The sequence below is a fragment of the Sarcophilus harrisii genome, chromosome 2 (genome assembly GCF_902635505.1).
Source record: "Sarcophilus harrisii chromosome 2, mSarHar1.11, whole genome shotgun sequence".
Taxonomy (NCBI): Eukaryota; Metazoa; Chordata; class Mammalia; order Dasyuromorphia; family Dasyuridae; genus Sarcophilus; species Sarcophilus harrisii.
The window spans coordinates 287,640,370-287,654,074 of record NC_045427.1 but is presented as its reverse complement, the minus strand read 5'-3'; the positions used below and the strand labels follow the sequence as shown (position 1 = coordinate 287,654,074).

General features: G+C 32.8%; 1 protein-coding gene across 12 annotated transcripts in view; it reads left to right on the top strand.

The window, feature by feature from the left end:
- The window catches only part of ZC3H14 (zinc finger CCCH-type containing 14), a 45,386-nt gene that overhangs the window by 26,299 nt on the left and 5,382 nt on the right, over positions 1-13,705 (top strand). For 5 of the 12 annotated variants that reach the window (XM_031952387.1, XM_031952386.1, XM_031952395.1 and 2 more), the window contains 4 exons: positions 5,283-5,357; positions 6,193-6,352; positions 6,944-7,176; positions 10,181-10,301. In XM_031952387.1, the coding sequence (XP_031808247.1) occupies positions 5,283-5,357; positions 6,193-6,352; positions 6,944-7,176; positions 10,181-10,301 (589 nt within the window). Of the gene's footprint in view, positions 1-2,708; positions 3,516-5,282; positions 5,358-6,192; positions 6,353-6,943; positions 7,177-10,180; positions 10,302-13,705 lie in introns of those variants that run through there. The other 7 variants (XM_031952393.1, XM_031952392.1, XM_031952391.1 and 4 more) reach the window with 4 other exon arrangements.

Here is a 13,705-nt window from a genome sequence, read left to right as displayed (position 1 = left end):
ATGATGTAATGATGTTTGATAATATTCATAAACCATAGTTTGTTTAGTCATTCTCCAATTGTTGGGCACTCACTTGGCTTCCATTTCTTTGCTACCACAAAAAGTACTGCTATAAATATTTTTGTCCATATGTGTCTTTTTCCTCTGTCTTTAATCTCTGGGGTATAAACTTAGTAGTAGTATTGGTGGGTTATATGCATTGTTTAATGATTTTGGGGACAGAATTTGAAGTCACTTTTCAGAATAGTTTTGAGTATAGTGAAATCTCAACTTTTAAGAAGCCAATTTTAAGAAATCCATTTGAAAGATTGTATGGGGAGAAATGCTCAAAGAATATAATTTCTTAGCAAGAGAACAAGTATGAGAAACTTGGTAGGGACACTACTAGGATTGCCTTAAGGATCCTATTCGAAAGAAACAATTATCCATCTTTATGAAAATATTCAACTAGCAATTTTATTCATAATGGGAAAAACTGGCAACAACCCATGCATCCAGTGATTTGGAAAGGACTGTACAAATTGTGTTTATAGTAAAATGATTTGGTATCATATGTAATTACAAATTTAAGTAATACAAAGAAATATGTAAACATATAAGTGAAGTGATGAAAAATAAAAAAGATCAATAATAAATACACTGATTACAACTGTGTACAAATTAATAACAATTTAAAATTCAGATTAATAACAATTTAAAATTCAGATTAGGAAGATGATAAAAGCAAACAGGATATTTTTATCATTTTAATATATACATTTGAAAACAAATTATAATATTTAACTTATAATTTATGTAAATATATTTTCTTGAAATGTTTTTGATGGTTATTAAGTTTAGAATAAAAAACAAAAAATAACATGATGTATATAATTTTGTAATTATGAAAAGTTATAATGAGAAAAAAGTAAATAAAAAATACAGAAGTGTGATTGTATTCTAATAAGGGTTTATGACATAAATAATTACAATGTAGATGGGTTAAATATAAAACAGATATACTGAAATTTGAAATGGCAGAGGTGGTCTTCACCAACTAAAGGAATTGGAGAAGGCTTTATAAAGGAGGTAATCTTTGTTTTGGATTTTTAAGGATGGATAAGAACTCAGTTGGCAAAGAGGGCATTCCAGGCATTAGGAAATGTTTTTAAAAAACAAAAACAGTGGAGGCTGAAAATCATAAAATGTGTTAGGGAAAGAGAGAAATTCAGTTTGTTTGGAACTTAAAATACAGGGAGTTTAAGATGTAAACGTGTGTGTGTATGTACATGTGTGCGTGTTAAGACAGTGCCCTTTGCTCCCTTCTGTTCTCTTTAAAAATTATAGAATTAGAAATGGAAAGGACCTTCAAGATATTTGATCCAGAAATGGGAAACTTTTCATCATTAGAAAGCCAGAGATTGGCAGCTAAGTAACAAATGAGTTTGTGTTTTAAATTTTATCAAAATAATATTCTGTCTTGCATTTCTGTAATTATGTAAAAATGACTTCCAGAGTCCTAAAAATAATTAGGTTTAAGGTTTTTAATGCATTACCAAATTCCTGATTTTACAGGTAGGGAAAACTGATATCCACAGTTACATACCTTCTATAAAGTTACATAGCTAGATGGTGACAGAGCCTTGATTATCATTCCATTGTTATAAAAATCATGATAAACATCAACTTTTGCTGAAAACAGTTAATTCCAAATTTAGTCCAAATCTTATCATTTATTTTAAAAGTTAGATAGCCCACAGATGAAATTTCCTGAAATTGAAATAATTACTACAGTGTCAGTGTAATGTGCTGACATTCCTATTTTTGTGTGGCTTAAATTGGCTCTGTAGGCTGACACTGAGCAATGATATATGGTTAAAATATCTATAATCCTTGGCTATATGTGTATGCCTATTTATACATTTAACCAGCTGCTTGAAATGACAACCTTAAATGGAATGCTTTCCATTTGCATATGTTAACTTGGATAGACTAGGTAATTTCTGAAGTCTTTTCCAATTCTAAATCTTATAATATCTTTGTTTTTAAATTATCATTTTAGAGAGACTAATATAACATGCTTATTCAAATTTCATAGGATTTAGAACTGAAACAGTTATTTCTTCGTTCCAGATATATTAACTAGGATTTCTTTTGTGTATAAGAAAAAAATAATAAAAAATTGCAAAAACAAAAACCCTCTAATGGATAGCCACCATAAATAAGTATTTTGTGTTTACTATTTAATCATAACATTATTGCTCATGGATTTGAAAAGTTTTCTCTCTATAAAATGACACTCTATGACCATGTAATGTTTGCATGTCTTTTTTAGATGTACAAATTGGATGGTCTAAACATTTTAACTTTTTAAATATATTTATATATAAAAATTTATATTTATATTTAGATATATTTTATATATTTATATTAAAAAAGTTAAAATGTTTAGACCATCCAATTTGTACATCTAAAATAGACATTATTTTATGGATTTGGCTATCAGATGAGTTGGTACTGTCCAATTCCTGTATCATGAATCTTGAAGAGGGGATGATAGCACAAAATCTATTATTTATTTTTGTTTTGTTTTTGTTTTTTAAAAAGGCAGACTTTAGAAATAATCCAAAATCAGAGATTTGCCATTGATAAATATTTAAATTATGTTTTATCTTCTGATGAGTACATTATTAAATGTTATTTAAGCGTAGTTAATTTTTGATTTAGGTCCTTAGTACTTCTGACACATGATGTAAATAATAGAAAATTCCTGATGTGTCACATTGTTTGTTTTCAGCCAATCACAAGCCAGGATGTATTTTTGCATGTAATAATGGGGTTTATTGTTTAAAGAGGAGCACTCATGAGAAACAGGGGACTAAGTTTCAGGGCTTATTCATTGAGGTGTAGGGAAAATTAGCGTGGGTTGTTATACAGCATTTTCAAAGCTACTTTAACTTAGGACTCTGGAAATGTGTAACACTATCTTAATTGTAGGTTTTAAAATGTAGTACAGACTTAATTTAGTGCCTCTTGAGGTAAAAGCTTTCATCTCTGCTTTTACCTTTTGATGAAACCATCTAAAGTAATAGGCTGTTGAAAGAAAAGTCACCTAACAGTAAAGGAGATAGAAAAACCTATGAAAATGTCATCAAGGTACTTGTCACCATCTTCACCAATCTTCTTCTCACCTGGGCCAATTGAGTTGGGAACTGTAACAAGTTCCTCTTGTTCGCTGGATGAGCTAGATAGTATTTTACACCTATTGAGGAAAATATCCAATGATATTAATGAAATTAAAGGCATGAAGGCAGCAGTTTTAACAGTGGAAGCAAATCTTTTTGACCTAAATGTTAGAGTATCACAGAATGAAGCTAAAATTTCATCTTTGGAGGTTAAAATGAATGAATTTTCAACATCATCATCTGAATGCAACAGGCAATTTGAAGATCTTCAAGAGAAACTACAAGATTTTGAAACACAGTCAAGGACTACTGACATAAAAATAATTGGCTTCCTTAGAAACATTGAAAAAGGTAAACTCTTTTGAATGCATTCTTCAGATATCCATCTTCTTAATACAGATCTCAGACTCAGCGTGGATATGACAGCACTTCATTCAGACCTTTTGTTTTCTCATGTGTTTCTAGTGAACAAATGTGAATTCTTCATGATTTAAAAGGAACTGGGATTTTTATTCCAGCTCTTTTGAATATATGTGTGATCTTGAGTGAGGCCTTAATCCTGTTATTTGTAAAAAATTTGGATGAGGTTGATCTGTTAGAATCCTGCCAGTTCTTGAATCCTGTTAAATGAAACAGAAGCTTAGAATTCTTAGAATTCCAAAATTTCTATGGGTTCTCATCTTAAAATCTAAGAAGGATAGTGAAAATACTGCTTAGACATTTGAAACACCTTTAAAGTAAATATGTCATCTTTTGTGTATTTATCTGAATGCACTTGACATCTAAAAGTTATCTATTGCAGTTACTTCATTTTATCAAAAATGTTTTAGTATCTGAATATATGATTTAGTTGCTTTAGTAGGACAAAAATGCTAATTGCCTGAATGAAGAGAGGTCCTTGTTTTTACTCATTTGTTTGACATTTTGTATTTGTTTGTCTATTTGAGCCATTGTAACTTGAAGTTAATTGAATTAATTTTGTTGTGCTTTGGTACTTTACTAAAGGTTATGCTACTTGAAACAAAAGTTTTCTGTTAATATTTTCAGGCATATTTTTAAACTTTTAACACATTTCAATAAAATTTGGTACATAGAGAGTAGATAATTCTGTTGACCTCTACAGTTTGAAAAAACTATTAAAAATAGAAAAATTTTTTAGTTACTGATATTTTTCATTTTGCTAATTCCTAACTTTTTGTTCCCCTGGGGGAGTGGAAAGGCTTTTGTTTTATATCATTAATATTCATCTCGGTATCCTCTGTGTACAAGGCACTTAAACTATAGGTAGTGATAGGGATATAAAACACTAAAATTGTGTAGATTAACTTCTATAATTTTTCAATATAGAACAGAAAATGAAAATATAAGTGTAGATTATCAGAATATTAGAAAGTAATGAGCCTATTTAGAAAACAAAACAACTCTGCTTGAAATGTTTCCTTTTTTGTAGGAACCTATAGTAATTGGCATTTCTCAGCAACTGGAATACTGATTCTTAATAAATTCTTAAATTAAATCTAATATTAATGATGAATTCTAAATACTAATTCTTAAAATTTTTCATTTTCTACTTCACATATGTAGCAGAAGCCTGATATGACCCAGCTAGTTGTTTGGAGTGCTTCAATTTTCATGGCTCTGTTCTCTCTTAAAAGTTTAAAGGTGGGATGAGGGGAAAAGGCCAAGGAGTTAGATTGTTGATGCATACTTTTCATATGTCTTGCACCTGGTGCTCTCTACACCATCATTTAGTTCATTGGTGCCCTACAGCTCCATTTTCTGAAACCCCCTTGGAATGGCTCTGTGGTGTTCTTTTCAATCTCTGTTATCACTCCCAGCTTTGAAACACTGATTTTAGGTCTTCTGCTAGCAAGAAATTCAACAATACTTGAAATTGCTACGTTGCTGTTACCCCCAAGTGTAGCTTTTTCCTCAGGTGGTGCATGGATGTGGTGTTGTGTTGGAATATGACAATGAGATTACTTTAAAGCTTTCAATCAGGAGAATTGATACATTATATTCAAACATAGAAATGCTTTTCTCTTTTAAGTTAAACATATAGGTATTGATTACTTTTGAGATTTAGTGAAATCTTCTTTTAATCCATGCTATCTTTAGGAGCTCAACAAAGGCAGTTGTTTTCCCGACTGCAAATTGACCCAGTAGTGGAGGAAACTTTACAAATGAGTCCAGGTTGGTAATGGCTTTAAATTTCCTTTGTGGTACTGTAGTTTTCAGATGGTGGTGTGTGCTTTCTTTTGTGTGTATGCATGTGTTGTCTTAGAGTCTGGGTTTTTTACCTTTTCTTAAAGCTTAGGATATTTAAAATTGGGTGTTTATATGTTTTGTCCCTGCTTCCATGACAAGTTGCTATATTTATAGAAAAATTGCATTTAAATGAAGATTCTTTAGCCAGTTGATGTCCTGCTAATGATTAGACCTGTTTTATAGTGCAGTATGGTTAGGGTGACAACCTGTGTTTGATTATATTGAAGAATATGTCTGTTCCTCACTAGGTTCCTCTCCTATCTTTTGTTTACTTTTGTGGGCATCCTCTAACCCTTTTTAGCTTGACATGTGAAATAGAGTGAAGTTATTTATTCCCATCATTAAGAAGCATTAAGTTTGAAGTGGCAAGTGGCACTCTGCAAAATGGATGAAACAGATCTGTGTTGTCTAAGAGCTTGGTATCTTAGGGCAATATTGTATAGCAATCAACTCTAGACAATAATGGGCCTCCTGACTAACCCATCCAGGTTTTTCAAAGAGACTTTATATCTTTAAATTATCAATTACTGCTAGTAAAGCACTTTAGAATTCTTAATTAGGACTTAAAAAGATCATGAGAGGAGTAGTAACCTTGTCTCTACAGGACGATCAGCATCCATAGGAAGAATGATTGGCATTTTTACACCTCAGGTTATACATGCTGTAAATAGTCTTTTATGTAAGAGATGCCTAATACTCCTTTAAAGCTATGATATATTTAAGAATAATTATATGTTTGTGGCCAATTTTCTTGGATCAGATTACTATGACATGGAATCCATGGTCCATGCAGACACAAGATCGTTCATCCTGAAGAAACCGAAGCTGTCAGAAGAATTGGTAGCGACTCCGAACCAGGACTCTGGACTGAAGACTGCAGATACACTTCGGGTTCTTTCAGGACGGCTCATACAAACAAGGTAGCTTCTTTTTCTTATTAAAAGAAAGGCATTTGGGTGAAGCCTTTCCTGATCTTCTAGCTTCTACAATCTATGAATTCCTCCTTGTTTTTATTTTGTGTATGTACTTAGGTTGGGTATGCATGTTTTCTTTCCTATTAGAATATAAAGTCACCACATTGCTAATGCCTTCCCCTGTCAGATTTCCTTGATCTTCATTATATTAGTTATTTATGTAATACTATCTTTTTATGTAGTGCAGGTTGTTTCCCCCCATTAGAAGGCGAGGACAATTAAGGGAGAGGGTATTTTCTTTGTATACTCGGGACATAAGCAAATAATGGGTGCATTTTAAGCACTTCATAAGCATTGACTATTTTGGTGGACAAAACACAATGACAAATGTTGATTATGTTAACAATATTATACCTTTTAAATCACTTTAGTAAATAGATATTCATTGAAAGAAGATTTAGCCTAGTCATTTCTTGTTGGTAGCATTCTCAGCAAGTAAATGATAGATTGTTCTGAAGAGTACTTACAATAGAAATTCTTAACTACTTTTAAAAAGTATATTCATATTTTCCTTCTATGACATTTTCTATTTGGCAGAGATCTTGTACAACCAGATAAACCTGCAAGTCCCAAGTTTATAGTGACGCTTGATGGTGTCCCCAGCCCTCCAGGATACATGTCGGATCAAGAGGAGGAGGACATATGTTTTGAAGGAATGAAACCAATAAACCAAACTGCATCCACAATCAAGGGATTAAAAGGCCTCCGCCCACAGCAGTCACAGTTGATGAGCAGGCAGCTTGATGACCCTGATGGTAGTTTTTCAAATGGTGTGTCTGGTATTCAGATCATCCTTTTATTGGAAAGTTTTCCCTATGAAGAAAATTTTTCAATTAAAATATTCTCTTGCATGTACAAAGATTATCCTTTCACTCTTCGCCAGAAGGGTGATTTATGGAAAAATATGGATTCTGATTTTTTTCATTTTATTTTGGATAAAAGACTGCAACATCTACTATGAAAAAGGAAAATAGAGGCATAAAATCCAAATATACTACTAATGTTTTGAATGTTAAATTAGAATAGTCTGCCATTCTGCCATACCTTTTGAAAGATCATTCTTAGTATCTTTTTTTTTTTTTTTTTTTTTTTAAAGAAACTTCTCAGTCTCCCTGGTATTTAAAAAATTGACTTAGCTGCTACTTGTAGTAGTGAAATTTCTTGTGTTAAAATAAGTTTTTTGCTCACTAATTCTGTTAGGAAAGTATAGTACTTATAGTGTCAGAAAAGATATGGTCTGTAAAAACTTTCATGCAGTTAATAGCTAGATTGTAAGAGTTTCTAGTCTACTCCCTTGCTTTTAGGTAGGTAGGTGAATGTTTATAACTTGCTCTCTAATCGAGTATATCTAGTATATCTAGAACTAGACTATTAAAAGTTTCCATTCTGACTAGAGAGAATGATAGTTAAACTCTCCAAACCTCTTAAAGGTTTATAAACCTGTGACAGATAAATAATTACTGAATCTTGAAAATAACCAAGATTTTAAAAGTTGTGGATTGGAGGGCTTAACAAAAAAATACATTTTTTAAATTAGTTGATTGCTCAAAAAATGTACCCCCAAAACTACAAAATTGGAATTGGCTATTGTTGGAAGTAGTGTTTGTCTCCTCAAGGGACTCCTTCCCTGTGCATCATTAGTTTTACAGGTCTTTTAGTGAATGATGGGTGACTGCTTGTTAAAGATAGTAGATAGTTATTTCAGAGGATGACTTGACCTCTGAGGTCTTTTCTAACTCTTAAAAATCTTGTGAAATCTAGATCATGGAAATCTTTTTTAAGTGAAGCAATTTATTGTGGCTTTTAGTTGATACATCTTAGGATATCTTCTCTGTGATTCCATTTTGAAATCATGATTAGACTCTTAGTAATTACCATAGATAATAGAGTAAAACAAAAGTCCACTAGTAGGAATTTCCTATAAAAATGAAAGGCAGCATTATTTAAATGGGAAGCCTCTTACAGTCAAAAGTAGACTAAGATTTGTGAAAGGTTTAGTATTTTCTTGACTGTGTTAGGCTTAGGCTGAAATAGAAAAGATACTTTTTGTCATATGCTGTTTCTGAAAAGTTCTTAAATCTTTCAAATATAGATGTAGTTTTTTCAGGAAACATCCTGCTACATTCAACATTGAAAGAAGCATAGCAATTTGGCGTGTGTGTATGTAAAGTATAATGAAGGTGTTTAAATATCAGCCATCACAATATAGATGAGTGTTAAGGATGGTGGGACTCCCCACCCCTCTTTTCAAAGTACAACTCTGATTTTCCAGCTGTGTGGTTTCTTCAGGACAGCTCACTTTTCTGTCATCACAGATGCTATTGCATCAGTCATTCTCAAACTTCATTTTTTTTTTTTTTTTTTTTTGCTTAAGGCAACAGTTTTTTTTTTTTTTTTTTGTCCTATGGAATTGCAGTATGCCGAATGTTTAAATTGGTGATCTTATGGGAAAATCAGGAAACACTCACACATGCCCATGATATTGCAAGTGTATGTTCTATACAATTTGATGCCCACCTAGCAAAGTCAGCAACATCAAGGCAGAAATGAATATTTACATAAAATAATATTAATCCAGCAAAGGCTGTAAAACTGGAAAAAGGAGCATTTTATGGTATGTATTTAAAAAAAAGAAGATAGCCAGGGGAAGTTTTTAGTCACATCCAGCAAACATTAATAATTCTATCAAATATAAAGAAGTCTAGTGTAATTTCTCTTGAAAGTTGCCTTCAAATACTGATAAACTCTTTGATTTTCTAGTTAGGAAGTACTTGTATAATTTTGTCTTTTATGTTTCTTTTGTAACTCCTCATGAATAGGAGACTTGCTATTCATTGACTTCTTAATTCATTTATTCTCTTACAGGAAGGGCATTACACAGTTCCCTGCCATAGTATATTAAAAATTACTTGGGGCCTTTTGTGTTTGTTGTTGTCATTTCTGGATGTGTGATATTCCTACCTCCTATCCCCAGGAGTCTTGCCATATTACAAAGAAAAAGTTAAGCAAGGCCAACAGATAGCATGCTTCAGAGCCTATATTGCTAATCTGCTCTTTTAAATCCCCTTCTTTACCAGTAAAAAGAGGTGATGCATTTCCTCTTTTTTGTTCTTAAGGGCTTTCATAATGTTTTGATTTTCATCTCTGCCTCTATGAGGGCTTATACAGAATTGTTCCAAATGTTGAGAGGAGAAATTCTTTGTATCACTCTTGTTCTAGATCATCTGTTAGGCCTAAGGGTCTTCTTCTCCCAGGGGTGCAAGTTTCTCTGACCACTAACAATGTGATTTTGATATTATCTGTTAGGCCTAGGGGTGGTCTTCTTCCAGAGGTGCAAGTCTCTGTGACCACTAACAATGTAATTTTGATATGTTGTAAAGATGACGTATGTTTTGGGGTGGGAGTGAGAGCATAAAATGGTAACAATTATATGGTGAGATTTGCACTGGATTCTCTTGTGTGACTGATAGAACTTGGGTTTTCTGTAACATTGAGTAACTATAGTGTATAGTCCATGTAAATCTTAAAAAATATCTTCTAAATGATCTATGCAGTTCATTTTGCCTCCTTCCCCACTTTTTCAGGGTTGCATTTAACTTAGGAACTTTGGATGGCCATTATTCTCTTGGTTTCTCAGATGCAGATATGTATTTCCTTAGAATCTCCTCTTATAAGATATTATTACCAGAATTGGTGTGTATTAGACAGTTCGTGGCATTTTAAAAATCCATAATTAACAAAATACTTACTTGTTGAATTTTCTTCCTTTCACAGTTGAAATGAGTGAATTGAGTATCACCCAGAAACCAGAGAAACTACCAGAACGCTGCAAGTACTGGCCTGCCTGCAAAAATGGGGATGAATGTGCTTATCACCATCCAACTTCGTCCTGCAAGTAAGTTGTACAAAACCAGTTCATCCTCTTCCACCATCTCCAACTGAGATGCTGTTTAATGTGGGGGGATCAAATGTTAGTTACACAGTGAAATGTGTCGGGTCACATGTGGGAGATGATAAATTTTGCATCCTTTTTAAAGTGTAATAACCAATGTTTAAATATGGTAAAAAAAAAAAAAATACACTGAGATTACTGGCTTTGTTCTTCAAAAGATGTTATTTTGGTAAGGTTAGTAATTGCCACAGTGTGTGTGTATTTTTTCTTGTATTCAAGTGGACGGATTTTTAAGGCACAAATTTTTCTTTAAGCACTTAATAATAACTGTGGCCAATAACTTAATAATGAGGAATACAGTGATGGCCTGTTGAAGCTTACACTACTAGCTTGGTTCACTGGAACATGCTTACTGAGAATCTTTTAATAGATTTTTTTTACTGAGAATTTTGGAATATTTCCTAATCTTGGTGTATTCCCTACGTTAGCAAACCTGATAGGTATATGGAAATTTAGATGTACAAAAAAAACCAATTTTTGCTTTATAGATTCAGCATGGTGATTTTTTTATTAGGAAATTCTCCAATTCAATTCTTTTTTTTTTTTTTTTAAATGCCTTTTTATAACTTTCATGATAGACTATCATACTATTATGCCTTACTTTATGGTAACAGATCTTTATTCTTTTGGGTTTTTTAGATTACTTTATAGTTGACTTTTTTTTTTTCCCCTGTCCCTCTCAAATCCATCCCCTAAAAAAATGAAAAGAAAAACAGGTGTTCATTGTCAAGCAAGATGAGGAACATACATTTAACCCTGTCCAAAATAAACACATCTGATTCTGCCTTGAATTCATTGTGTCTCAATCAAGAGTGTTGGTAGCATGCTTCAGCATTGCTTCTCTGGAATTATGATTGGTCATTTCATTGATCCTATTTCTTAAGTCTTTCAAAAGACATTTATTTTTAGTGTTTTTATTGTATGTGTTTTTCTCAGGGCATAACTATTCTTTTTGCTAGATTGCTTTGAGAAAGTAGTGTAAGGACTTTAAATTGAAATGGTAATGTAAAGGGTAGACCCTAGTCCTTGACAAGCCTGAAGGGAAAAATACTAGCAAGTTCTTCATCCGTAATCCTTCATTTTTCTTTCTTTCTTTTATTTTTTATTTTTTGCTGGGGCAATTGGAGTTAAGTGACTTGCCCAGAGTCACACAGCCAGCTTCATTTTGTGCTTCAAGGTACTTTTGAGCAGGACAGATCAGGTGGCTGGTATTTAGCCCAATCCTCCAATTAATGGGGCCCAAAAGCCAGCAGCATCTAGACTCTTGCCTTTTGGAGCCATAATAGGGGACAGGGTCAGGGTCCTAAGAGGCTCTCAGAGAGGACAAATTCTTGCAATCCTTTCAAAGCTGAAGTGGGGAACAGAACCAGTTCCAAATGGTAAGTGCCCTAAGGCAAGTGGTTAGTGAGGTTGGGTGGTGGGCTTTTTTTTTTTTTTGTCATGTACCCCTTTGGTAGTCTGATAATTAATGTAGTCTTTCCCAGAAAACTTTTTAAATGCCTAAAATAAAATACCTAAGATTACAAAAGAAATTAAGTTTTGAATTTAAGCAAGTTCATGGGCCCCCTGGTGGTCTAGGGGAAGAAAATAGTGTATCACTAGGCTGCCCTGTACTTAGGGAGGGCCTAAGGGATGTCTAGTCTTAGGCCTGATAGGAGATGGCTCCAAACCTATGTGTGGCCCTATTAGTGACTGCTTAAAGAGAAGATAACACAGAAGAGACCAAATGCAGTTTCTCTATTAGACCACCAAGAGATGGAGGCTCCAACTAAGGGTTGTAGCAGAAGATAGGGCCTGGTCCTGACCAACCCACTCAGAGATGTCACAGGTCATGGCATTCTACTTGGCAATTACTGTGGGTAAAATCTGTCGGCTACATCCAAGAGTATTGAGAAGGGAGGGTAGAGCCTGAATTTGTCATGAAATCTCATTCTAGGAACTCTGAGGCTAGAGATGAGTAAAGAAAGGAAACTGAGCATAATGAAGAAATATTAAAACCTGGAAATACTTGTATGAACCAGTACAAAATGAAGTAATCAGAACTAGAACAATTTGTACAGTAACAATAGTGTAAAGATAAACAACTTTGAAAGACTTAAGATTCTGATCAATCTAGCGACTAAATACAATTCCAGAGGTCATGATGAAAAATGCTACACATCTCCATATAAAGTCTGATGGACTCAGAGTGCAGAAGAAAGGAGAGATAGGAGATAATTCATAACTGAAAATAAAATCAAATTGAATTTAAAAAAAAAAAAAGAAAAAAAACTTGATATGATAAGCCCAGAACTGATAATAAATTGAGCTTTAAAATAAAAAAAAACTGTTTTGGCTGGTGACCCTAAAATTTGTTGGAAGAAAAGAAGCAAGAGATTTAAAAATGAAATCAGGAATGTTGAAGAAAAAGTGAGGAGAAATATCTTATAACATAAGATGAAAAATAAGCTCAGGTGATGGACTTTGTAAAAATACCATATAACACAGAATTCAGATTCAGTGAGACAAGAAGTATCAGAACAAAGTTAAAAGACTGAGAAATGAGAACATCTAAGATACTATAAAAAATAATTCATCTACAAAATAGCTTGAGGAAAGAAAATTTAATAATTACCTAAAGTTAAGACTGAAAAATGATAACATCTAAAATATTATAAAAAAAATAATTAAACTAGAAAATTACCTCTTTGAAAATCATGGCCAAACAGTAAAAAACTGAATTACTAAAGGAAATCATGAAACTGTTCAAATCTCTCAACACTAAAGTATAAACTTAAAGAAGCCACTTCCCAAATTGAAAACACTATGAAATGTCATAGCCAAGATCAAGAGTTCCCAGGAAAATAAGAGTTCCCAGGTCAAAGAGAAAATGGCATTAGCATTTATATGGGAATATCTTTATGCTTTGCTAGTATTATTCCATTGATTTCCACTCTTTCATGAGTATTTATAGGTATTATATAGGACTTAAAAGGTTATTATATTTAGAGACGTTTGTTTGTACCTAGAATTTTTTTTTAAACAAGTCACATTGAAAACTTGAAGAAAACTATGACTTTGTTACATCTTTTCAGAAATGTATTATGATTTAAGAACACCTATCACAAATTATGGAAAGATACTCTTTTCAAATTCCTTAAACAAATGCAGTGCAAATAAAATGGACCCAAAAGAAGGGATTGAAGTTGATGATTAACTATAATTTTATTGTCTTGGTTATACAGAAATGCTATTTTGGAAGTTGCTAATAATTCCAGAGGAGTTTGCTGGTAGCAGCGAAGAAGCAGCTTTTATGACAGATGAGAAAATTGATCAGGAATAAGGTTGCTTTGACAGCCTTTATTTCA